Here is a 25,611-nt window from a genome sequence, read left to right on the forward strand (position 1 = left end):
AACCCCTCCTGTCCTAGCTGTAGGTGCTTACCAGGTACATTATAGCTCAAGAATTCTGCCCTACAAAGAAGCAAAAGCTTCATGACTTCAATCCAACTAGCAATGAATTGTACCAGGGCAGAACGGGGGCGAGAGACAGACACCTGATCAGCATCAATTACATGCAAAGCCTAATATTAGGAACAAGAGGAAAGGCCAATTAAAGTCAAAAACAACCACAAGAAGACTGCTGGAGGATGCAGTTAATGGGGGTCAGCCTTCTTCAACCTGCCAACTATAAACTACAAATATTCTATAAGCAGTAAAGAGAAAAGAGCCAGAAGTAATTTCCAGGCTGGAGACAACAATGTATGCTCAGGGACCTATTATGCCCACTTCAGTTTTATTATGGGATGCCTCTGCAGCCTCCCTTTCCTTCATGGGTTGGAGGCTCCATCATCACTATCAAGGACCTGGGTACAAGCACTGGTCTCCTGCTGCTCCCAAGTTGGACCTGTGTGTAAACTGCACCAAGCCCAGAGAGGCTTAACTGCACCCACTGAACCTCAGGTGATGGAAACAACATCAGGAAAAAGCCAGATCAGTACAAGCCTCAGGAGAGTCTTTGTATGAATCTATCACTTGTACTGTTATTTTTATAGAAACATTTGCACCTAACCTAAGCATCAAAGCAATGATCTTTAATCACAAAATTGTTTTTAAACTTACACTGACAAATCTGTGAGTTGCAACTGCAACATGTATATTATAATAAGACTTTTCTCATATTTCAAACATATTTAGAACTGCAGAATCTCTTGTAGCATATTAATATGAAACAAGGTTTTAAAGCAGAAGATAGCTGTCAAAGATCAAAGGTAGTGTCTTTGTTAGAAACAGGAATTTATTTTGCCAGTTATCCTCAAAAAGCTTTCTAGTGAAATAAATTTCAATTTTATTATTTAGTAGGGTAACAAAACACAGCATGACTCTATTTGAACAAGCATCTCTGATAGTTACTGCTGTCCTGACAACAGCCACTAATTTAAAAATAAGTATACAGACCTCACTAGGAGCTTTTGTTTGGAACTGCTTTTTTGAAAGCTTTGCTCAGAACTGTAGGACTTCTAGAATCATGAATTGCAAAAGAGCAAAAAAACCTTATTTTGTTTAAAGGAACTTCCTGTTCATCTACATCTATGTAAAATAGAAGCTAATGAGATGCTTTATACTCTAAACATATCTTGAACAGGTCTTAAAAAAATTTCAGTTGTATGGAATGAAAAACTCTGGATGTGGAACAGACAAAATGGTATTAACCCAGAATGTAAATCTTGTGGATGAAAACATTCTAGAGAAAAGATCCTTAGAATACTTTGTAGAATGGGAAAAGAGTTGTGTAGCAACTGCCAGTGGGAGGATATTTAAAAAAAAGCAGCAGAAGGTGATTTTAAGTTTTAACTTGAGGAGAGTGCTAAGGAAGCTTAGTAAAGTTTTCCGTCCTGCTAATCCCCTTCTGGCAGTTGAACTTTGATGATTTCATAGTCCAACTTCCATGCAATGAGCTGGGACATCTTCAACTAGAGCAGGTTGATCAGAGCCCTCTCCAATTTGTCCTTAAATGTTGCCAGGGATAGGACATCTACACTCCCTGGGCACCCTGTCTTGGCATTTTTACCCTTTTTTTAAAAAAATGATGCAATATTTCCTTTTTTACAATCACTGGGTACTCCATGTGACTGCCATGACTTTTCAAATATCATGGAAGAGTGGCTTGGCAACTACATCAGCCAATTCCCTCAGGACCCTGGGATGCATCTTGCCATGTTACACAGACTTAAGGATGTTCAGATTCCTCAGGTGGTTACTGTTTTCCTACAGAGGAAGGAACTTTGCTCCCTTCAGTCCCTGCCTCGAGATCCAGAGATCTGAGAGGTTGAGAAGAGAGACTTACAGTGAAGACTGAGGCAAAAATATTTTCTTCTCATTTGCTGAGACCAGTTTACCAGTCATGTTGATCAAAAGGCGTATGCTTTTATTTTCTTTTCTGGCTGAAATACCTACAGAAGTTCTTATTTTTCTTTGCATTCCCTTACTGATTTAGCTCCAACTTTGCCTTAGCCTTCCTGACCCCATCACTACACAACTGGGCAACATCCCGATATTCTTGCCAGCACACCTATTCATACTTTCACTGCTTCTGCATTTCCCTGTTGTCCTTTAGTTTGACTAGCATGTCTTCACTCAACTGTTCTTTTCTCTTGCCCTCCCTTCCTTATTTCTTATACATTTAATTTAAAAACAAAAATTAATTTTAAAAAAATCAAGTTAAGCAATCTGGGATCATTCGTGAAAATTGTAATACAAAAGAATGTTATCTGAGAGAAGGGCATTCTTAACGACAGCAGCTCAGGAGGACACACAGGCATGCTGCATTTCACAAAGAATTTCATCACTGTAGGAAATGAAATCCCATTACTGAAACAATTTCCTTTTTGTTTTGCATTTTAGAAGATACTGAAAGACTGACTGGCTGCTTATCAGGGAATATATTCAGCACTTTCAAAAAGGAGGGCAAATCTCATTGACATGCTTGAAGCTGCCAGTGAACATGTTTGAGTTTTAAAGACTGTGACAGCCACCATTCAGCTGTCTGTTCAGTGCTTTTTCCCCACTGAGCATACCTTCACTTCTCCATCACTGAGGCAAAGAACAACCAAGCAAGTTTTGCACACATCCAAAATATTTATAAGTAATATACACACATGACTCTAGAACAAAAAAATCTTTTATTTAGTGCTTAAATATATACATACAAAGAAAAACTCAGACTGAGACCTTCTGGGTGACACTTGACAAAGAACTATTTGGGGCAGGTTGTGTGTCTGTATTTAGGTATATTATAGGGAATAGGCAGAAAAAAATTAAGGCAATTTCTACTATTTATTTTCTACTATTTTTATTATTTAGCAGCTAGTTTATATATTATGACTGGTGTTCTTGGTTATATATGGGAAACTTAATTAAAACAACTCTGTATATGTTAGGATTTTGGGAGCATTGGTCACTTTGGTAATACCACTGCCTTTTTATTATTGGATTAATTAGACTTTGGCATTTAAATCAGAGATGAATAAACTGATTTTTTTAGTATTCTCTTCAGTTACTTTACTTTCATTTTTTAATAAAACATTATCTGCATTTTCAGCTTTACTGCGGAAACATTCAACAAGCTCTAAGACACACTCACCAGAAAACATCTGTTTAAGCAAATGAAATGCCCTTTACAAGGAATTCTCAAATACTTTCATATCTCAAATGGATTGTACATTTACCATGTAATACCCAATTGTTCTGTGACTTTTTTCCTCTTCCTTCTAACAATGAGATGTAAAACAAGCTGTTTTAAACAAGCAAAGAATAAAAACCTTGCAAACTTTTCAACAGAAAACTGACTTGTTGACTTTGTCTAACTTCAAAATAAAGAAAATATTTCCAACACAATTTTGAAAGACTGTTTGCTTTACCAGAGCTAAAACATTAATTTGTTGGTTTGCCAGTGTTCCTTACCCAGTTTATCAAAGAAAAGCTTCCAAGCCATAACTATCCTTGCATACACCTCCCATGCATCACTGCTACTTATTCTATACTCAGTAGAAAGCCAGCTTATTCTTCAAATACCACAAACTGCAGAAGACTCTTTTCCCCATTCTTCATTTCCAGAGATTTTATATCAAGGGAAGTACAATTAAATTCTGGCTTGTCTTCCCTTTCCATAGTTTTCTTCTATTTTTTCCCCTTCAGTTTCTAATTGACTAAAAAAATAAGACAGAGGAGATGGAAAGGAGAAGGAAAACAATACACAAGTTCCTTGCACTTGTCTAACCAAATACATCATGCCCTTCTTTTCTCCAGTGACTTGTATAAATGTTAATTCCTTCAACAGATAGGATTAAAGTTTTTAAATAGTATTAAAATAGGATTTGAAAAGCAGAGGATATTCCTCCTAGAGCGCTACAGTTTTATGAAAGGTCAAAATGCAGGGTGTGCCTTTACTCCACCATATTGCTCAAACATATTTTGTGAAACTAATTTATCCAGTGGCAGAAGTTAAATTTAAATTGTTTGTACTTCATATAGTATAAAGAAAAGTTTGGAAAAATTCACTCCACTGCTAAAGGGAGAAAAATGTTGAAGTGTGTCAGATATAGATTTCTTCTCCTAGAAGCAACAGCTCTTTACTAATTCCAAGCTCACTGGTAGATACAGACACTTACCATGATGAGGACAACCTATTCCATAGCTTCCTTTACATTTTTGCAGAACCTTTTTCTATGCTTTGAAAGAATGACTGTGTCTAGTCAAAAATCACATAATTGATAATGAAGGTTATCACAAAGATAGCATTTTGTGACACCATTTGTATAAAAAGACAAAGATTCTATTTCTAGTTTTATTTTTAAAAGCTTCTGAAAATAGTAAGAAAGGTTGGTGACTGTGTACTTCGACATGAAAAAACCTTTTAATAATCCAGATGAAAGCATGACTAGTACATTCAGCAGCTTTGAAGGACAGGATCTGAGGAGATGTAACTGGACAGCAAAAGGACATCTAATGAAGTTAAAAGGTGACAAACATAAAGCAATGCAGATGTGATGGGAAAAAAATTCAGTTACTTTTCCTAAATTGAGCATATGAAAGCTTAACATAGGAAACTTAAAAGCACGGTAATATCCCAGGCACCTCATTTTATCTGCTAAATGAGCAGAAAATGCAAAAAAGAAAAAGACAATGTTGAAACAAAATGCACCTTGTAATCTTGGACAAATAAGTTTGAAAGAATGAAAGTTACTCTACAAAAATTAATAGTACAGCTGCATGTAGAATTTTTAGCAATGATATTTGTCAAAATTTATCACAGAAATAGAAAAGGACCAAAAAATTCCAGGTTAAGTATTACAAGCCAAGACTTCTCCAGTCAGGACTGACTAGCCCAGCTCTAGATCCCAGTTCAGATATCACTCTAAGCTTGTGTACAGGTCACTGGTTCTACATTGTCCAGATAAACACTGGTCAATGTAGAGCCGTTGTAGGGATGCACCAATTCTTTAACCTCTTCTAATACCATATGAGTTTAATAATTTAGATGGACAGGAAGAAATATTAACTCTTATCCTTAAATCAAAGCACGTGGTGATCAGCTAGCAGCGGCGGTAATGGCACCAGTTCAGATCATAAGCTGAAAAAAGGATAGCTAACTGATATCCACCTGAGAAATTCTTTTGAGATGACAGCCAACAGGCCAATTGTTTAAACACCAAAGTGCATTTTATGGATAAAGACATTTCGATCTGCTGTCTCTAAGTCACAGAGCCTTTCAAAATCAAATCTATAGCTGTTTTAAGCCAGAATTATCTTGTCATATTACTACAGACAAAGCTACATAGAGGAAGTTTGTAGGTAAAATTCCAGGAAGGAAGGCTTGGACCTCACTGAATTGCTTAGTGAAAAAAGTATTCTACGGGAAGATGATGAGATTATTTTAAATGCTTATATATGACACTGAATGGATTTTGTCTTTGAATATACCAAGTAGTTAAGGCAACAACTACCAGTAAACTCCCAGTAATAGACTTTGCACAGTTAAGAACAGTGTAGCTGAAAGTAAAGTAAAGCAGATGCAGTTCTGATCTGAAATGCACAACAAAGGAAGACATGCACCTGTATGTATGCTTACCATACAAAAGTTTAGTCTATTTACAACTGGGAGAGTGGGCATCTAGTGAAGCCAGTTAAGTCCTCATTTAGACAAACAGCTGTGTTAGGGTTTATTCCAGTTCTAAAAACTTCAGGCAACACATATTAGTGATCAGGCTTATTTACAGAATTAGGTATTTTCCAAAATGGTACCAAAGAACATGTACATGCACGTGTATAACACATGAGCATGAACAGCACTGAAGGCATGCACTGATACAGGTGCTCTAAGTCAAATTTGAAAAGAGATTCCCTAATACTGAACTACATAAAATAGCAATAAAGCTGGTAAAAGTATGCATAGATAAAGGGCTTTCACATTTCATTACCTATTATGCATTTAACTTAGAATGCTCCTCAAAAGTATACTACATTTGTAAATATCAAATGCTGAATTTTTATATACTAAGTAATGATGTAGTTGTCAGGAAATGGTGAACACAGAAACTCAGTGTGCGAGCACAGGTGTCCACCAATGTCATACAAAGCTTCCTGAGAGTATTGGCTGTATATCTGCAGACAACCACACTAGAATGCTGGAAGAGAATTTACCAATGCTTGCACGGAGTCTGCCCTGAAATCCTGGTCAAACCTGCAAAATGCATATTGATTATCTTCACAGGTTGACACTTGCACTACTTGCCCTTCTTTTGTTGGCTAGAATAAAATAAGTTAGCTATTTCACAGCCTTTTAAAATCATAGCCATATACTTTTTTCCATCCATCTACTTCATTTCCTAAAACACTTGGAGTTCTTCATTAAGAAATTCCAAGGGTCCTGGATAGTGTATTTTGTGGCTTCAGCCTGTCAAGCTGCAGTGACACAAAAAGCATTACTCTATAAAAACATGCACTATTATTGTCAATTCTGGTTTGGCACGTATGCTGATCCCAGTTACTTTTCACAGCAAAACCTCCACAGAGAAAAGGATTGGTATGACAAAAAAGGAAGGTCAGAGAGAGTTTAAATACACCAGAATAGGAGAGAGACTTAAAATACGGCTTTTCGAAGAGAGATACTGCAGTTTAGCAGCACGAAGCACTTCTTATTGAATAATTCAAGAGAGTCTTATTCACAACACTAACCTAAGTGCTAATTAGCCACAGCAACACCCTTTCAACAAAAATATAAAATAAGATCTAATTAATAACCATTTCTAGTGGCAAAAGATGAAGTTCTCTAATTTATCTGTGGAGAAAAAAACCCACTAGAAGATAAATAGAATGAAAAGGGAGCTTTAAATTAAAAAAGCATTTCAAAGGCTGGGTTGCTGAGGGCATTTCAGGGCCTAGGGCATACTACTCTGGTTAGTCCTTGAAACCCATAATTTCAAGACTGAGATTATTATTTCTCTTTAGGAGAAATCCCTTCTATGCCAGCAAACACAGAAGTTGTACATTATTTAAACTCATTAATGCATGCATACAATTGGACTGAGAAAGCAGTATACCAGAACCCATATATTCTTTTTTAAACTAAAACAGTGACAAAGTGAACCTGCATAAACCTTTGAAACTGAGTCAAGAAACTCCTCCAGCAGCTGATTACACTGTACTCTGCTATAACATGTTTCTTGCAGTTTAGTACATTGCATTATTTCTCAAGTGGAAAATGAAGGGATAAGAGATCTATTTATAGAACACAGCAAATTTGATAACACAGAGCAGCAGGTCACTAAATCATAGATAACTGGGGAAATGATTGCTAATGGGAGTTACAGTGTGCTCAGTAAAGCTGCTTCCACTGCTGTCTGCCAGACTATCTACAACACCCATTTTATTCAAATTTCAAATCCAACAGTAAGACAACAAATAAAGCCTAGCTAATAAGCCATAAAATGTCAACTGAATTGCTTCCATTAGGTATATATATAGAAACTAACTTCAATTTAAATGGCACCTGACTTACGCATTTCATTATTCTAAATACTGTAGTTATCCCATTATCATTGTAGTGCTGAAACTGTTTTATTAACTTGTGCTATGTGCATGTTTTAAGTGACCAGTAGTGCTGATCAAGGATGCAGAAGGACAGATGTTTAATTGGCAGTAAGCACACAAGAGTGAATTCTCAGTTGTCAAGTTTCAGGCAGAAGTTCAAGAGAAATACATGCCCACAGCTAAAGCTGAGCCTCATTACTGAGTTTCAAATGCCTGTTTAAGACCTCCTCGATTAGTGAAGTATGAAAGTTTATTTATTCTTGCCTCTGAACCCTAGTTTACTTCTGATTTAGGTCCACAGGAATGCAAAGACAGATCTTTATATGAAGAAGATAGTCCCTATTAAAAATCTGAAAGTCATGGGGATGATTTACATTTGAGAAAGTCAAGACTGTATGCGTGGACTCAGCTGAAACGAAGATGTGAGCTCCTCCCTGCAACATTTCTCAGCAACAACATAACACCATAATCATGCCAAACTGATCTGCTTGAAAGTATGCTTTTCCTTTAAAGAGACATTTGCTTACTAATTTTCAGCAACCCACTGAACATTTACAAAATTTAATTCAGGGATGTAGTTATAAATTGTTCTGCGATCTTCTTCCCATATTTGCTTCTTCACAGTCACACTGACACAATCTTTGCACCTTCCTTAGCATTGGTTTAAGTATTTGTCTATTCTGTCATATAATATACACAAAATGAAGTCTCTACATCTATATTATTGTCCATTTCCAGTAATTTCCAGTATTGGAGACACAAACCTCATGAAAGCAGCTGTACAGTACCAGTGAAATTCTGTGAGTCTTTATTTAAAAAGCTACCAGCTCCCATGAATTGGTTCTGCTGGTTATCTTTTTACCTGCATAGAGCTCAGCAATCTTGCATTCAGTCATCTTCATTTCTATAAAGTGGGGTTCCATCTCTCAAAACAGACTGCTAGAGCCATAAGCTTTTTGACACTGGCATAGCAACTACAAATATAATGTAACGGGGCCACTGGGACACAGTTTTCTGCTATCTTTATGAAAAAATGGTAATATAAAAGTCTCAGGAACCGTTTAAGAAGTTTCAGAACACAGTATGCATTTGAAAATCAAGTAATTTCTCCTAAGTTCTTTCTTTTACTGCTTATCAGGATAGTTTTCTCTTTAACTTACCAGGCATTATAATATTGGAAAAACCTAGCTTCCTTGTTATGGATACTCCATGGGTAAATCTGGATGTATACTCCCTCCTAATTTGTTCTATGTCTCCATGAAGCAACTGAAGAGAAACTGCCAGACCTGAAAAAGAAGAGAAAAACAATGAAAAATTAGACATTCAAACAAATTGCTTCTTAAAAATTTTATATATTTGCAAGTATATATGCATTCTTGAGAACAGGAAATTCAGAGGAAGCCAACCCACTTCAGTTCTCAAGTGTATTTGTGAAGGGTATCAACATCAAAAAATCAGTAAAAACTTGAAAACAACTACCTATGAAAACATAAGCAAATTATTACTGATGTGTAATTGAACCACAATGACATGAAGGAAAATTATATCAGTAGGAATGGACTAATATTTTAACTAAAAAGAGAACTAGAAAGAGGTTAATTTGGAGAAATTTCAATCAGAGTATTTGCTACCATTTTAATTTTCCACTTCCTTCAACACAACCCTGCCTTTACTGACAAGCAAGAAAAAGTACACATGCAATTTTCACCCTGAGCTATGGGTGAAACACAGAAGTCTCATCACAGTGCATCACTTTATATCACCTCATACAGAGTTATACAATTTATTTATCCAAAATCTGAAGAAAAATATTCTAGTAAGCTAATATAGCATAATTGGTATTCTTAGGAACAGTAATTTCATAAGGACTAAAATTACAATTTTTGTTCAACATTTATCAGATTTAATCAATCATATTCTTTCTTATGTTTGCCAGAAGACATGCAAAATGCAAGAGTGGCCATATAATAATTTTCCAATTTTTATTCCCCTAGAACCAAAGAAGCATAACTTCCTCTACTACATCTGCAGTATACAGATAAATTGCAAAGAGCATACTTCATTACAGTTGAGATTAACAAAAGCAACAGGCATGCCTTTTGGTTGTTGCAAATATAATCACTGAGGCAAGTGTCAGAATGATACAGCTTGTAAAGATTAATCTTGCCTGACCTTCAGCATTACTACGGCATATTCTGTGTCAACATACAGATCAAGGAGAAGATAAAAGCAAACTCTTTGTATGCACTCAACAACTGGAGATAAACAACTCAGAAGAAGAGTCAGAACGAACTCGAGATTAAGATGAAGCAAATAACATGTACAACACAGACTGAACAACAAGGTCATCAATCCTTTTGGCTTTGAAAGAAATTTTCCCTACAATCGTATTACTGTTCGTTTACTGAATAAATTTACTTGGAGTCTGGCAGTTCCTAAAATCAGGGCTCAAAACTCTGTACTATGTACTGCCAGTCCAGGCTCCTGCAGATCAGATATATAATTACCATGACAACTTTTATATTTTTCCCCTTACCTATACTTACATTTTCTTATTTTGGCAACTCCAGAGAATGTGATACTCTGACCAAACCTTCCTTCTCATGAAAAACAGCTCGCCTACACATCTCCAACTGGGTACATAAACAAATCTTACAAGGAAAAGCATTCAGTGAAGTCTTTTCTATTTTAAGGACTGTATTTAATGCCATAGATATTAATTATTTTTGTAGGGGAATTTGTTCTATGGTTATACAGTGAATGACCTTTAGGAAGAAGTGACAATCATTATTTGGGCAGGTGAGAAAAACCACACCATAGCTAGCTGACAGTACAGAAGCTTGGTACAAAGCAAAATTCAGGCTCTGTTAGAGCAGGTGTAAGGTTTTTCATTGCTGTATGGGAAGAGCTAGGCTGGGTATAGCTTCCTGATAAATATGGATATTTAGTCCACCCCCAAATCTTGCTGCTTTTATATTTTAAGAAATTGTTATACATACACATGTATAATCATGCCCTCATATGCCCCCATTGCACTGTTTCCTTGGAAACCTGAAAAAAACCCATTTGCTATTGTTACAGATCACATCAACCACAACAGCATTAATCAGATATTGTACACCACCTGGTGTAAAGTTACTGTGTTTTCTAAACAAAGGCTGAAGACTCCAAATTCAATTTTCTTTCAGTACAAATTTCACAGATTCCCTTGAAGAATTTTATTTAACTTTAAAATCAGATGTCAAAAAACCCTCATCAATGGCTAAAGAGTTTTAACTTCAGAAAAAAGCTATCTGTCAAGAATATGAAGCACTTGCTCATGCAAGGCAAGAAAGATATAGAGCTCTGTATTTCATGGCATTCATTGCTGGAGAATGAAGAGTCATCTTTATACATCCAAAAGCATCAAGAAATCTCTCAGTGAACACACCTGCGACACAGGTTAGTCATTTTACCTATAGTTTAAATACATCTTTGGAATATAAATGGCATGCATTCCCCAGCTTTCCAGAAAAATGAGGAAACTGGATTACAGATAGCAAAGTTACTTAAAAATGTTATATGGTGTAAAGAGGCCAGTTAATAGGAAAGAATGAAAGTCAACCAGAATGGAAACAAATCAAGGATGCACAGAGAAGGAAATCTGAAGGACCTCCAAAAATCAAGTCTTCAAGTTAATAGTTTTGCCACTGAGGACCCTGTCAAACAAAGCTGTCAAACAAAAGGGAATTGATGAGAAGTAGAACGGATAAATCTGGTAAAATGCTAAAGCTGGGAGCACATGTACTTTACATAATCAATGAAAAGAACGGAATACCCAGGTAAGCATTCAGATTGCTCTGTCAAAACTCCACTAATTTTGCAAGACACCCAGGCTACCCTCCATTAAGGACCTAAAATCATAAGAGGCATACTGTTACTGAGGTGTGATGCCCACATTACAGAATAGGTTGCCTGAATTCCCCAGAATTTCTTACTTTCAGGATGTTGAGATGGGCAAAAGGAACAAATATCAAAGGGTTGCCCCTAGAACTGCTTTCACTCTGCTCTCAAGCTCACACTACTCGATGACCAATAATTAGCCACTGGTGAGCTGTCCACAGGCCTCTAGTATCATCCTGTGCCAGTACTTCCAAGGTGTGTTATGGTCACTTGTCTTTATTCTTCTGTGTTCCATTTTACTCTAGGGTTAGAGCTAGTTAACTCTACACTGAGTAACTACATGTCATAGGTATGTGTTAAATACAAAGCATACATACACCACATGACTGCACAAAACTAAGCAAGAGCTATAATAAGGCAGATAAAATTTATTATTTTGTCATTAGATATATGCTTTTACAAGTCAGAACAAATCTCCTGTCAGAACACCACAGGGTAAGACAAGTCCAGCCAGCCAAAGCCAGACAGGTAAAGAGGACATTGTTGTCAGCTAAACACAGAGCCTGTGGCCAGTTGCAAGCCACAGCAATTCCATGTTCATGGGTTTGTAAAAATGCAATACACTTGCAGAAGAAAGTAGACATCCATCATGACTGAGGAACCATGCAAATGTAATAAAAATCATGAGGAAGAGGTACTTTAAAAAGATGGAATAATTCACATTTTACAAGGGCCTGGAGTTTGTATGTTTATTATAAACTGAGCTACTGGAATATCAATAAGCATTAACTAACATAATTTAAAACATACTGACACATCACATTCAGATTTTCAGAAGGGTGCAGATTCAGCCTAAGAGGGACTCCCTCAGGCACCTTGCAAAACAAAGTAGATTGAAGGGGAACTCACAAGCTGAAACACATCACCCTTAAATTAAAAGAGAGGAGCTTCAGACCAAATGTGAGGAAGAAATTCCTTATGGTGAGGGTGGTGAGTCACTGGAAAATGATGCCTCGAGAAACTGTGGATGTCCCATTCCTGGGAGTGCTGTAGGCCGGGTTAAATTGGGCTCTGGGCAGCCTCATCTAGTGGGTTGCACGCCTGCCAACAGCAGGGGGACTGCACAAAGCAAAATTATTAGTTTTAGAAAAAAATCAGAGCATATTGTGATGGGACAGCTGTTCACAGACAAAGCAAAATAGAGATCTGCAGCATGTCACCATACACTCCATCTGACTGTGGCTGATAGGACCACTACACCATTTATTTCACACCTGGGAGCCATCAACAACTTCATAACTATACGTTTTCCATTTCTAGAACGTTAGGAGCTAACACATAACAAAAATGATTATCCAGTCTCTGAAGGACTGGCATATTTTTTTAATAAGGTATGTAGTCTAGCTTTGTCCCCTCAGAAAAAAGCTTCAATTACCTCCCCAGTGATAATTAAAATTTCTTGTGTTAGCTATTATTCTTTATTTACCCCAGTTTTGAAACCACTACAACAATACTCTGTAAGGAACTGCAAATAGATATACTTTTATTTCTTTTGCAAGCACATGAAATTTCTTACTATTAACTTGTACTAAATTTCAACACAAGACAGATTATTTTTATTGTTCAGATGAAAGACAATGCAGAAAATTGTCAATCTGCTGAACAAGCGTCTCAGATTTTTGTTAGATTTGTCATTTTACCTTCAAACAGCTTTTGTACTGCATTATTGATTTCTGCACTTAGTAATGACAAAAGGCATCTGTTCATTATGCTTATAGACCAACTTTATTTGCATTTGGGCTTCTGGGGGCAGGGGAAATAATTTACAGTCAGCTTCTATCTACTGGCAGCAGAGAATCCTTGATCGTATTAAGAAGAAAATGCCTAGCAGCTGCTCAGAAAACTGATAGAAGGAAAAAAAACCAAACCTCAGACAGAATGTTATTCAGCACTGTTTGTATTTTAAGAAAAGTAATAAGATAAGGCATCTGTCCAAATAAAGCTGCCTAAAGATGTTAAAGTTTTTGAGGGCTTACAGGTGTTCCAATTTCCAGTAGTGTTTTAAGTGCAAAGGTAAAAAGGTAAAGGTAAAACCAGCAGATTTGCACAAACAAATGGTTTACTGATTTAATGTGATCTGGGACAAACAGTTGTATAAATCTTGGCCACAGAAAACTGTGTAGAAAATCCCACAAATTACAGTCTGGGAATAGAGAGGTAAAGAAGGAGAGGTAGATTCAGTCTTTGATGGCCTTTTTGAAGACTTCATTCTGATTAATTTGAATTATCAAATTAAACTCCAAACTCCTCTTCTCCTCAGCTTAAAATTCTGGGGTTTAGATCACTAAAAAAAGAATGCATGAATGCCATTGCAACACTTTGACAGCGTTCTTTGAGCTCTTTTGTCAAGACTTTTGTCAGAAATGCCCTCAAGTGTATAAAGTAGGGATGATTTTTCTTCCTGAAATGGAACAGAAACACTTAAATGCAAATGAGATTTAGCTGTCATAGGAAAACTGGCTGGGAATTTCTTTACAGGGTAAATGATAGAATCTCAAGTATTTCTTGCCAGACTTACGACAGGATGAAGGATACAGGCCCAAAAGGCTAAGTTACTATTATAAGCATCTAGTCAAACTACCCTATAAAGACAATAAAAGGCCACTGCTGCCCTTTTCTATTAACAAGTCACTGGGCGTGTCAGCACCCATTTGCACACTACAATGTTACACTGCAAAGGTGAACCATCTTGCACCAAACTTTTTTAAATTACATTTTTACAAACTAGATGGTTAGCTAGAATACTGTGGAGTGTGCAAAATACACAATTCTGCAATTATAAGTGGTTTATATTGCTTCTAGTGCAAATAAAAGGTTCCAAGGAAACACTTGCTATTTTCTCCTTCATGAAGTTCAGTCCTTCTTGGAAACAGAATTGTATTAGAAATTTAGCTACTTGCATTCCAGTTATGAGTCTTATTTCAAAGGAAACAGATGTTTAATAGGTACCTGAACAAAATGTTAAAAATCAAATCCCCACCAACATAAGAACCTAGGTAACAATCGTAAAGAACTTAAAAATATATTCTCTGAAGAAGAATCTTGTGTATGTGCTATACTAATCATTTGAAATAGTGTGAAGACTTTGTATTCTTTTAGTAGATTAAATGAAGGAAGTCAACACTATCCAACAAGTAGAACAAATTTTTGGAAAAGGCTTATAAAAACATAATGCAACTCCAAGATAGAAATATGAGCCAGCTATTGTTATTGTGCAGCCTTAGCTAGGAATTTCTGGGTTTCAGTTGAGAGCCACTTGAATCACAGACAGCAACAGGGTGTCCAGCAGGACCAGGGCAGTGTTTGTTCCCCTGTCCTCACTTCAAATCCTGTGTTCAGTTTTGAGGTCTTCACCACAGGAAGGAAACTGAGGTGCTGAAGCATGTCCAGAGAAGGGCAACATGGTTGGTGAAAGGTTTTGGAGCACAGTTTTTATGAGAAGCAGCTGGGAGATCTGAGGTTGTTTAATCTGGAGGAAAGGAAGTTGAGGGGAGACCTTATCCCTCTCTGCAACCACCAGAAAGGAGGCTGCAGTGAAGTGGGGTCCATCTCTACTCTCAAGTTACAAGTTGCGTTGGAAAAGGCTGCGCAGAGAAGTGCTTGGCTCACTATCCCTGGAGATATTTAAAAGACCCTCTTTGCAGCCCTGGGTTAATGGTTGGACTCCATGATCTTAAAGGCCTTTCTCAGCCTCAACAATTCTATGATTCTATTATTGCAGTACTAACTTGAGCAACAAATCATAGTTTCTACTGAATAGATCTCCCTGGCAGGACCACAATGGCACTTTTTTCTTTCTTCTCTGAAAACAACATGAATTTAACTCTATTACACCCTTATCTCTTCAGGGCCAAATGATCTGGGAACAACACTTTATGTGCAAAATTCTTTATACGAGTAATCTTTTGGCTTTAGCATTTTTTGAGAACAAAAAAGAATGCCTTAATTCATTGTATACTTAGTGAAGCACATAAGAGCAGTATCCTTATTTTAAATGTATTTCAAACAGCAGCCTTCAGTGACAACTAAGTCTTAAAGACATCAAACTCGAATACACAATCTCCTTGTCACAAAACAAAGATTAAAAATGACAGATTTCTAAATTGTCCTAGAACTAGAGTAACTAAGCAAATGCACTGGCTGTTTAAATGTTAGCGATGTGAAGATAAAAAATACATTTCAAAGCAATGCTGACACCTGAGAACCTTGTTGATAAAATACAAACATCAGAAATCTTTTCTCTAATTATATGCCCAGGAGTTGCCTGAAAGTTATGTACTTCATTCTGTTTTACCTTCTCAGTGAAGTTCGTGTTATCATTCTCCAGCTATCATTCCTCCTCATTGTTCCCCAGTCATTGCTCCAGACAATTCTCCATTGTAAGCCTATGCCTTCTTTTTGGCTAAAACTCATAGCTGTTCCTAGCAGGGAATGCACATTTAGTTTCCCATCTGAGATTTCTTGTGCTGGTTCACAGGAAAAAGCTCTCCTTGCAACAATTCTGAGTGTGGTAATGCTGTGAGCTGCTGGGGCAGTGTCACGTAAACATAGATTACTGCTGTTACCTAGAAAATACTTCAAGTTACCACAGCTCTACTCCTTTTTTTAATTTATTCATTTTACTTTATATGTATTTTATTTTAATTATATATAAATTTTAAGGCATATATATAAATCTATATATATAATTTTATACGTATTGTATTTATTTTTTATTTATTTATTATGAACTTATACTGAGCTAGCGATTCCCTGCTGCATTTGATCTCTTGTAGCTCTTCATTTCACAAGTGGGAAAAAATGATGCTCCCTGATTAAGGGGACTCTGCAGTTTCTCCCCTGCAAGGTAAATAATGACTCTAACAGGCTTCCTGCTCCAAACCAAGGAATTTATAAGCCAAGGCTTACTTTTTGCAAAAGAGGAAATGAAACAGTCAAAGTATTTGTTCCCTTAAATTTCTCAGAGTTCGACAGTAACCATGGAGAAATGATATCATCAGAGTGCCAAGGGGCTGCTGAATGCAGGTGAACAGGCATGAGGAAGCCCCAAAGCACATATCACTGTTTCTAACCAGCTGTCTCCATTGTCATACCTGCCCCAGAATTTACATCTTGTCAGATGAGTTCATGCAGTGGGCTGCTCTACCTCATGTCTTTTCTGGCCAAGCCTTATATGACCACTGAGCCAGACTGAGACTCAGTGGCAGCTGACAGGTATACTGTGGAAAAAAAACTCCCACACATGAGGTAAAATTGTTCCCTAAACTGAAAGATGTTCTATGAAACTTACTTTAGATTGTTTGAATTAAAATGAAAATTATTTGCCTTTGCATGAGCAACCTCAATGAACCTCAAAAAAGTTTGATCTCACTTTAAGGTGGGTTCCTCTTTCTGCTGGTGTTGGAGCACAATTTCCAGAGGACCCTTCCAGCCTAGCTTACTGTGTGATCTGATGAATAGCTTTCCTCCTTAAGATGACAGATTATCCTTCCTCATGGTGGTAGTGTTAGCAAACATCTGTCAACACATGGACTTCAAGTTCTCCATGCTTCAACCAAGGAATTCTAGCTTTAAGCGCTCACATCAATTAATGTATAATTAACAATGTTCCCAGTGGAGTTGCAAAGTAAGTTTGGCATTGGTACCACAGAATAAACCACACTGCATTCAGTATAAATGCAATTAGGTTACATCACTCTTGTCTAGTTCACATGAACACTCCAAGATAATGGCACAGGGACTTTCCCACTACATTAGTTATTTTCATGGACTCCACACAAGTTCAAATCTACAGAGCAGCCAGAGGTGTTTATCATTTCTTACATCAGTAATTTAATCTCTATGGGACATGAAAGGATTTTTATCTCCTTTGCTGTCACAACTGAAAAGCACATGTATCCCTTCCTCAGTTTCCAAGAATTACTGCATGAGGCACATGCAACTTTTCAAGACTTGTTATAAGGAAATCCTAATCAGCATTTACAGAAAAGCCTACATTTGAGACTATTAGGAGCCTAAAGGGAAAAGCAGAGTAAAACAGAATGTCTTGCATCCCTTTAAAAGTAAGTCATTCAGTCTTTCTTTTCATAGGAATGTGAAGAAAAATCATAGTGCATTTCATGGACATTTTAATATGATTTTTATCAGGTAACTCAATGGGGAGAACATTAATATATATCATGAGATCCAGGTTTAAATCTCTCCTTTGAGAGATTGGTAAGAGGACATGAATATAGATCACACTTAAGAAAATTATGTTCTACTCAGAAGGCTTTAGAGCCACTTCCACTTTCCCCATGGTATCATGAATATTTTCAGATCATATACAAAGTTGAATAGTTGCTGCAGGGAAGTTGGAGAAGCCAAGCAATTAGCATGCTCATCTGGGACATGCAAGACTGACTGAAAATCCTTTTCCAAATCAGATCTCTGATTCTACAGATACAAAAATAGAAATGTGCTATTTTCCTCATAAAATTGATGCAATTAAGTGTGATGTCTATGCAGGAATGTTAGGTTTTCCCCTGTTTTTTGCATTTAACATTTAAGACAAAGTAACCAGCTTCTAATTCTAAGAAAAAAATTATACAAAAAAATAGATTTTACAGCAAACTCTGCTCCAGATATTACTGAAATCTGGTTTGTGTAATAATGACATTCCACAAATACCAGAAACTCTATGTAAGAAATAAGAAAGCTACTAAATGTAGCAAAGGTTGTACAATTTGGCCTTTGCAATATCCATTTGATCTCTTACACCAGGCAACCAGGTGTTTTCCAGTAATGTGATACCTTACATCAGCTGTAAAGACCAGTGGTGAATGGGAATTGCATCCACTCTCTGCTACTCCACTCTGTTAGGCTAGAAATTCTTACAGAAAACACATTCCAGTTCCCACTTCAGCAAAGGATACTAAATTATCCATGAGAGTGCATCCTTCCTTCCATTCCTGTACCACCAAGAAGAGGAAAGAGGATGAACATCTGTGCCCTGTTCCTTTTTGGGCTTTATAAACAAATGGCAGTCATTTGCCTTTATTTGATCCTTTTTAGATCCAAACTGAGAATAAGATGCAAGAAGATTCTGTACTTAAGAACTGTCATGAGTTGAAGCAGAAAAGGTGAGTTTTTGGCAGTGGGGGATTGAGTGGTAAATAGAAGTGCTATAGTATGTCACTATGCATTTTACATGCAAGACACTCAAAGTACATTTTGGGTTCCTTTTCAGATTGCCACAAAAAGTGGAAGATTTTTTTTTCTCCTGAAGAATATTATGAACTATCTGATAAACTATTTTAGCAGGAGGACACAACAATTTGTGGGAACTAAAGCATTTTAAATCTCCTGACTTGAAATAAACTGTACAGGAATATGAAGAGGGAACACGTTTAGAGAACAGACAATAGTCTGAAGCATCTTTGCTGTTGTTTTTACCATGCTTCCTTTCTAAGTATTTTCTAAGTATTCAAGGTGATTTGAAAAGGGCAAGTGTGATATAAACCAAAAAAAATCAAGTTTTCCTACATCTGGCTCATACCCACAACAGTTCCTAAGAGAGAGAAAAGACATCTCTCCCCTGTAACGCAAGGTGTTATCCTTTTTTGACAACAACAAGGTGGCAGCCAAAGCTAATGAGGCTTCAGAACCAGCCACAGAACACTATCACAGAAAAAGACAGCAAATGAAAAATAAAAAGCAGTGTAACAACAATATTTTCCATGAGGTGTCAGCAGAAGTATCTGAACATATTGCTAAAACCTTGCAAGTGCTTTTTCAGGCTGCTAAGGAGTCACAGGAGAATGAATTTCACGTGCGTGCTATAAATAACCTTCCATAGTTTATCTTTCTCTTGCTCAGTGCTTGAAGTGGCATTACTGCTCACTTCCTCTTTCTCTCCCCAGCCTTCACATCCACTGCTGGAATTCTGTGCTGCTCTTGCCTATTTGCCTCCCTCACCCTGACAAACCTTTTCAAAATGCAGCTAATCTTCCATTTGCTACCTTTAGTTTCCAGCCTCCTGCAACAGGTAAAAAAATTCATGTGCCACGTCTTTCATGTTGAATATTCACATAATTAGGAGTATTCAAATTTATCCAATGTCTCCTAAGAACTGCATATTTAACTGTGAACTTTATTTCATGAGAGAAGAATAGAATTAGCAATGTATCACAGAGTAGGGACAGTCAGAATGACCAAGAATAAGTTTTTCTTGATGAATTTGATTAACATAGTTAAGAAGCCAAACATTAAACTTACTCAGTAATGTATCCTATTTTCAGTACATGATTTTTATATTTATTGTCCAAGAAGATCCATGATATTCTAAACCTTAAATATATGTATATATTTGGCTAGATTCTATATGAGAAAACAATCTAATTAGAAATGGCTAAACATATAACTTCCGTCTTGATAAATGAGCTTTTATGTGTTTCTTGGTCATCCTCTAAAGATGATTAGACATACATTTTCAAGATAACCATTGTGCTTGTAATCAAGTCAAAGAAGCATGAAGTCTGCTACATGAAAGGCATTACAAACACAATATACTGGAACCTTGAAAATGAGATCTTTCTATGATCATATTTCAACTAATTGACATTTCACAGGGAAAACCAACATTTGAATACAGAGACAATAGACTCATAAGCCTCCGTTTCAGATTTCAAGTTTGATCCCCCCTTTGAATGACAGCATTCAGAGAAGCTAGCAAGTTGATATTAAAAAAAGAAAACAAAAAAATGCAAATTCAACATCTCCTGTGAGTCAAACCACCATCTCATAATAACAAAGGTCAGTTGTGTCCCATTCCTTAAGTCTCACGTCCAAATTTATCTCAGACAGATCCAGTAACATACAGCTGACCGTGAGGACTACTGGCAAGCTCTGAAATTACGACTCTGCATCTTGCTCAGCTGGAATGCAAAGCTACCAGCAGGAATGCAGATTGCACTTTTATTTTTTTCTGAAGTATAATATATAATTGCTCTGGTTTTGGCCATGAGGGGTGAGGTCTGGAGCCATGTGGGCCTGTCTAGGTTGCTGTTCTAGAGCAGCAACATCATGGGTGGTGTGGAAGTAAGGAACTCTGGCTTCCAGGAAGGGGAAGTGGGGCTTCAGGTCAACAGCGAGCCTGGAGGGAAGGAAAACTCATCCACCATTGCTGATTGTTGCCAAGCCCTTGGTGAGCATTTGCATGTTAATCACCCTCTTTTGTACACTTTTCTTACTAATATTGCTGCTGTTTCTGTTTCTTTTTCTTATCTCATTGCTCTTTCCAGTGAATTGTTTTTATGCCACCTCAGGATCTCTGCCTTTTGCATATCCCACCAGAGGGGGCAGGAGAGCGGCTCGTGGTTTTCTTTTTAGTGTGAGTACTAAACCAGGGAATCCCATTCCTAAAACATGACAGTGATGTCTATGGCTAATTTTATATTCCTGGTGAAAATGTAAAGCAGAAATGTCAAGCAATATGCATCAATAATTTGATCAGCTCTAGAACTAAACAAAACTCCAGCAAACTGTAGCTCCACAGCACAGAATAAAAGTTTATATTACATAGTTCCTTGAAAAAAATTTAGTGATTTTTTTTTATTTTTAAATGTGCACATGAACAGCAATATTTTACATTTTCATCTGACTATTTTTCTCTGTGTGCAAAAATGTTTCTTTCACAGATGTTAGTCTTTCTACAATAGAGTAATTTAATTTGCAAACTAAGAAGCCCTTAAGAATGTAACAGAAAAGCAGCAAATGACTCACCTGCATTGGAGCCTGTCAAGTTGTAACGTGCATTCAGCTTTTTAATGATATTTTCATGGATCTGATACCAGTCACTCTCTGTGTTGCACCTAGAAAAATTATAACTTTTTAAATTCTGAAATGGAAACACATGTTCATCAGACCAACTTCACAACATATCCCTAAATACATCCTCTTTAGCTCATGAAACAATAGGAGCTAGCAAAGCCCCATGAAACTGCCTGTCTCAAGGGAAACAGTGCCCTTGCCATTTGAGAGAGGCACCATGAAATACCTGCTTCGTGTGGCAAAGGATAAGAGAAAGATAGGAACAGTTATGTTGAGGAACTCAGCCATGACCAAGTTCGTTTCTGTATAGCTCTATCCTTCAGGGCTAACCCACACAGAAATCTATCATGTGACGCTCCAAAGAAGGACTCAGAGCTGGTCTTAGTAAACAGAAAAATCTGCGCTATACTCTTCAAAGTTACTTTAAAATGTTGTTATCTTCAGGAGGTAGTGAATGAAAGAGCAAATTACATTTCAGTATACATTTAGGAAACAGCTGGTTTTCCATAAGGAAAACCTGACTGTGATGAAAACCTGGCTCTAATGATCTGATTTCTAGCGATAATTCTTCTTCCATTGTTTTTGTTATCTTAAAACAAACAGGCAAATTTTTTGAAAAACCCAAAATAAATTAGGTAGACAAAACTAACAATTTGTTAACCACAAATGAACACTTATCTGACTTTAATGTTCTGGAAGTCTAAATAAGAGCCAGTCCATCTGCCCAGTGTTGCACTAAGCTGCTTTTCTGCAGCACTGATTCCAGCAGTTCTAATTCACCATAGATGGAGACAGAGGAAAGGCACCCATGCCTTCAAGATTTGAGTGCTACCCCTGGGAAGGGCAGAACTTTCTCACACACATGACAATACATGTCCCAGGTATATGTAATTAGACCAAACCACTCCACCAAACAGTTTTTACTATAATGTCCAAGATCAGTAGGAAATTGCATGCATTGAGTTGCTACTAGAAAATTGAACTTTCTGCCAATTGCTATCAGCCAAAATCCACTACCTAATCAAGCACTCAATTTTAAACCTACTTTTAATTTTTCATTCTCCAGCACTAACTGCCTTCTATATTTTTGTTATTCCCATTATAAAGTTGCTTTATTTCACAAAAAGATACTCTGATGGCTTCTTTTTTCTGTGGCTACAAAGTACTTCCACTAGATGCCTTGGCAGCACAAGGCACTTATTTAAGTCCGAAAACCACTTTATGTTGCCATAATAAGAGAGCTCCAGAATAATGTGAAAAATGCTGATATATACACAAATACCTCAAAGGATGTGGCCTTTACCTTTACTATTAACCCACTTTATAAACACACCTGTAGAACTAGCCAAAATTTCCACACTGTGATTAGAAAAAGCCAAAAAAACCCAGCTACTGTGCATTTTTGGAAAAGAAAGGAGATAAAGTTGTTTAGTCACACTGCATTTAACACTACTGATTCAGATGCAAATGACTCTAAGGTACTTTCAAAAATTAAGAAAAAACATCTCTTACATGTAGACTTTTAAGACAAGGTCATCCTTTGAATCTCCTGCCAGCAAATCTGCAATACTGAGGACTGCACAGCCAAAGGGCCGTCTATATTGGACATTGCAGGCGTTTTTCTTTTCTCCAGCTCCCATTCGTCCTGCCAAACAAAACACATACTTGATGCATCATCCATGGAACTGTGTCTCTCCAAACCACAGAAGGGACGCAGCAAGCAATCCAGCTCAGACAGTGCCAAGTGTACTCCCATTGGGAACCTACCTGGTCCACTTTATGCTACATTGAGATAGCAAATGTTACAGCAAGTCCACTAAGTATGTGGTGATCCTGAGAGGCCTCAGACCAGAGGTTCCGCTCATCCTCTCATGACCCTCACTCAGCAAACACCACTTTTTAACACCCAGTCATAGAATCCTCATGAGACTATCAAATTAAATTTAGAATTCAAACATGACAGAGTGTTCAACATTCACTGTCTGGTAAGAATTATTTTACTGTGGTTGTTGCTGTCTATCATTTATGTGAGAGGCATGACTGAACCATTACAATTTGGTAATCAAATGCTATTTCCTTATAGGCAATCGGAAAGCATGGAGATAATTGACCAGTTGCAGAAAAATAAAGAAAGATGAAACACAGGGAGAAAAGATGGCAATGGGCAGAAGAACAATTTATGGTAATGAAAGAAAGAAGGCAGTCAAGGAAAAGAGATTCTAAATGAAATATTTTTTTCTAGCCTTTTCTATTTGATTTAAATACAATTTATCAATCTTCCCGCTGTGTTCCTGGCATTTGAAACTGCCCTCTTTCTATCAATTTTATTCAATTGTGCACTAGCAGTTATGTATCTTTCCCACCAAGTCCTAATTTCTGTCAAAAAAAAACCCTATAGCTGCAGTTGCTGCAGGAAAACGTCTCCTCCAAATATCCCTATGCATCACAGCAGCTTGAAGAGTAATTGTTCATTTTCACGCCACAAAGCAGATAAATGTTGTTTTAACTTTTTCATATTTCAGTGGTTCACATATGAACTTGACTGTGACTATATTTGAAACTTATACAACTGAAAAAACCCTACTCTTTAATATTTTTAAAACATTTATTCTTCTAACTGTACTTACATCAGAATTTACCATAGCTTTTCTAAAATCTTGCCAAAAAACCAAACCACTGTATTTTGATGAAATATCAGATTAGCATAAAAACGCACAGAAAGTTATTTGTCGCGGCTGTAAAAGAAAGAAACAATTCAGTAACAATTTGTTGCTTTGTAACAAATTGTTTCTGAACTCAGCATAAATTACAGTGACTACACTTCAAACCAAAATGCCTTTCAAAAATAGGAAGAAAAGTTATATTTAGTACTGTACTGATGCAACTAGAGGCAGTTTACAAAGAAAACAATATATCTAAGAGGTCAGAAGCAGACCCAAAGATTATTGTTTCACATCAGTACAGCCCAGAGGACTTCTTAAAATAAGCACACAAGCATACACTTTTCTTCTCTTCCACTTTTTTCTAGAGGACTTGATATCTGTCTATAGCATCAGAGATTGAAATTTTTATGAAATATTGTCCATTTTTTTCACCTCTCCTCCTTTTTAAAGGAGTCGGGGAGAAGACAAAATTCATCTGAACAAGATCAGATATACATCAGATATCCAATACAAATGAGGTACGCTAAATGTCCAGACAAGCTTTTCTATGTTTAAAGGATGCTTGAAATTACACTTCGGAACAAGAATGAACTCCTCAATGACAGCTCCATCATCTTTAAATGGTTCATCTTCAACACTTTCATTTTGTTTTGTGAAAGTGACAAAGTATACTGCATCTAGACTCAGTTAGCAGTATACCTGATAAATAACATAAAACAATGCTGAGAAATCCAAGCAAATTTTCCAACAAAAACCAGGCATTTTCTTTTCCAAAAGTTTATTCAAAAATCGAGCTATTATAGTGAATCCAAAAGCTAGCCCCAAGCAGTTTTCTTTTATCTACTGCCAAATGTCTAACAAATAAAACATCATACCTACCTATTCGGATAATGTGCACAGTGATATAGATGTCCTTCCTGAGTTCACTGCTACCCAAATCCTGCACAAGATCAGAACCTCATTATTTATGACTCCTGCTTAAAATGCAACATTTAAAAAGACCTGTACGCACTGCTTTCACTGCCAGTGAGTTCATTTATACAACATTAACAAATCTCTTCAACACTTTAAATTGGCAGCCATGCATTCAAAATGAGTGTCCTAAAATATCCTGGTTAGAATTTGCTGTAATGTAGCAAAATTGGTGGGAGGGCACACAGACTTGCTGTGTGCCTTGAACAGTAGTGATGCATTTGTGCAATTCCAAATATTCTGGAAGTACAGAGAGTGCTGCACAAACAATTGTTTGGATGTAAAATGTCCAAGGAGGAAACATAGCTGGTCTTTGTAGCAGAGAAAATGACTGGTACATATGCCTACGTGGAAGTTCAGTGAGTGTCCACATACTGCCATAAAACATCCAAATTGGGGGTTCACCCATACCCTTCAGCCCCTCAAACCAGCCTTTTGAGATTATGTTCATAGCAATGTACAAGCTTAGGGAGCAGCTCTGAGTTAACCACACAATAACAATCCAATTTCTATTCTCAACACCCAGCACAAACAAAGATTGAGATTA

General features: G+C 36.9%; 1 protein-coding gene across 5 annotated transcripts in view; it reads right to left on the bottom strand.

Annotated features, from left to right (window-relative positions):
- Positions 1-25,611, bottom strand: part of DOCK4 (dedicator of cytokinesis 4) — a 226,165-nt gene that overhangs the window by 86,366 nt on the left and 114,188 nt on the right. For all 5 annotated transcript variants that reach the window (XM_030959365.1, XM_030959364.1, XM_030959367.1 and 2 more), the window contains 4 exons: positions 24,972-25,032; positions 22,942-23,074; positions 21,382-21,470; positions 8,838-8,963 (listed from right to left, as the gene is read on the bottom strand). In XM_030959365.1, coding sequence (XP_030815225.1) covers positions 8,838-8,963; positions 21,382-21,470; positions 22,942-23,074; positions 24,972-25,032 — 409 coding nt within the window. The remainder of the gene's footprint in view (positions 1-8,837; positions 8,964-21,381; positions 21,471-22,941; positions 23,075-24,971; positions 25,033-25,611) is intronic.

This window comes from Camarhynchus parvulus, chromosome 1A (assembly GCF_901933205.1).
Source record: "Camarhynchus parvulus chromosome 1A, STF_HiC, whole genome shotgun sequence".
Classification (NCBI taxonomy): domain Eukaryota; kingdom Metazoa; phylum Chordata; class Aves; order Passeriformes; family Thraupidae; genus Camarhynchus; species Camarhynchus parvulus.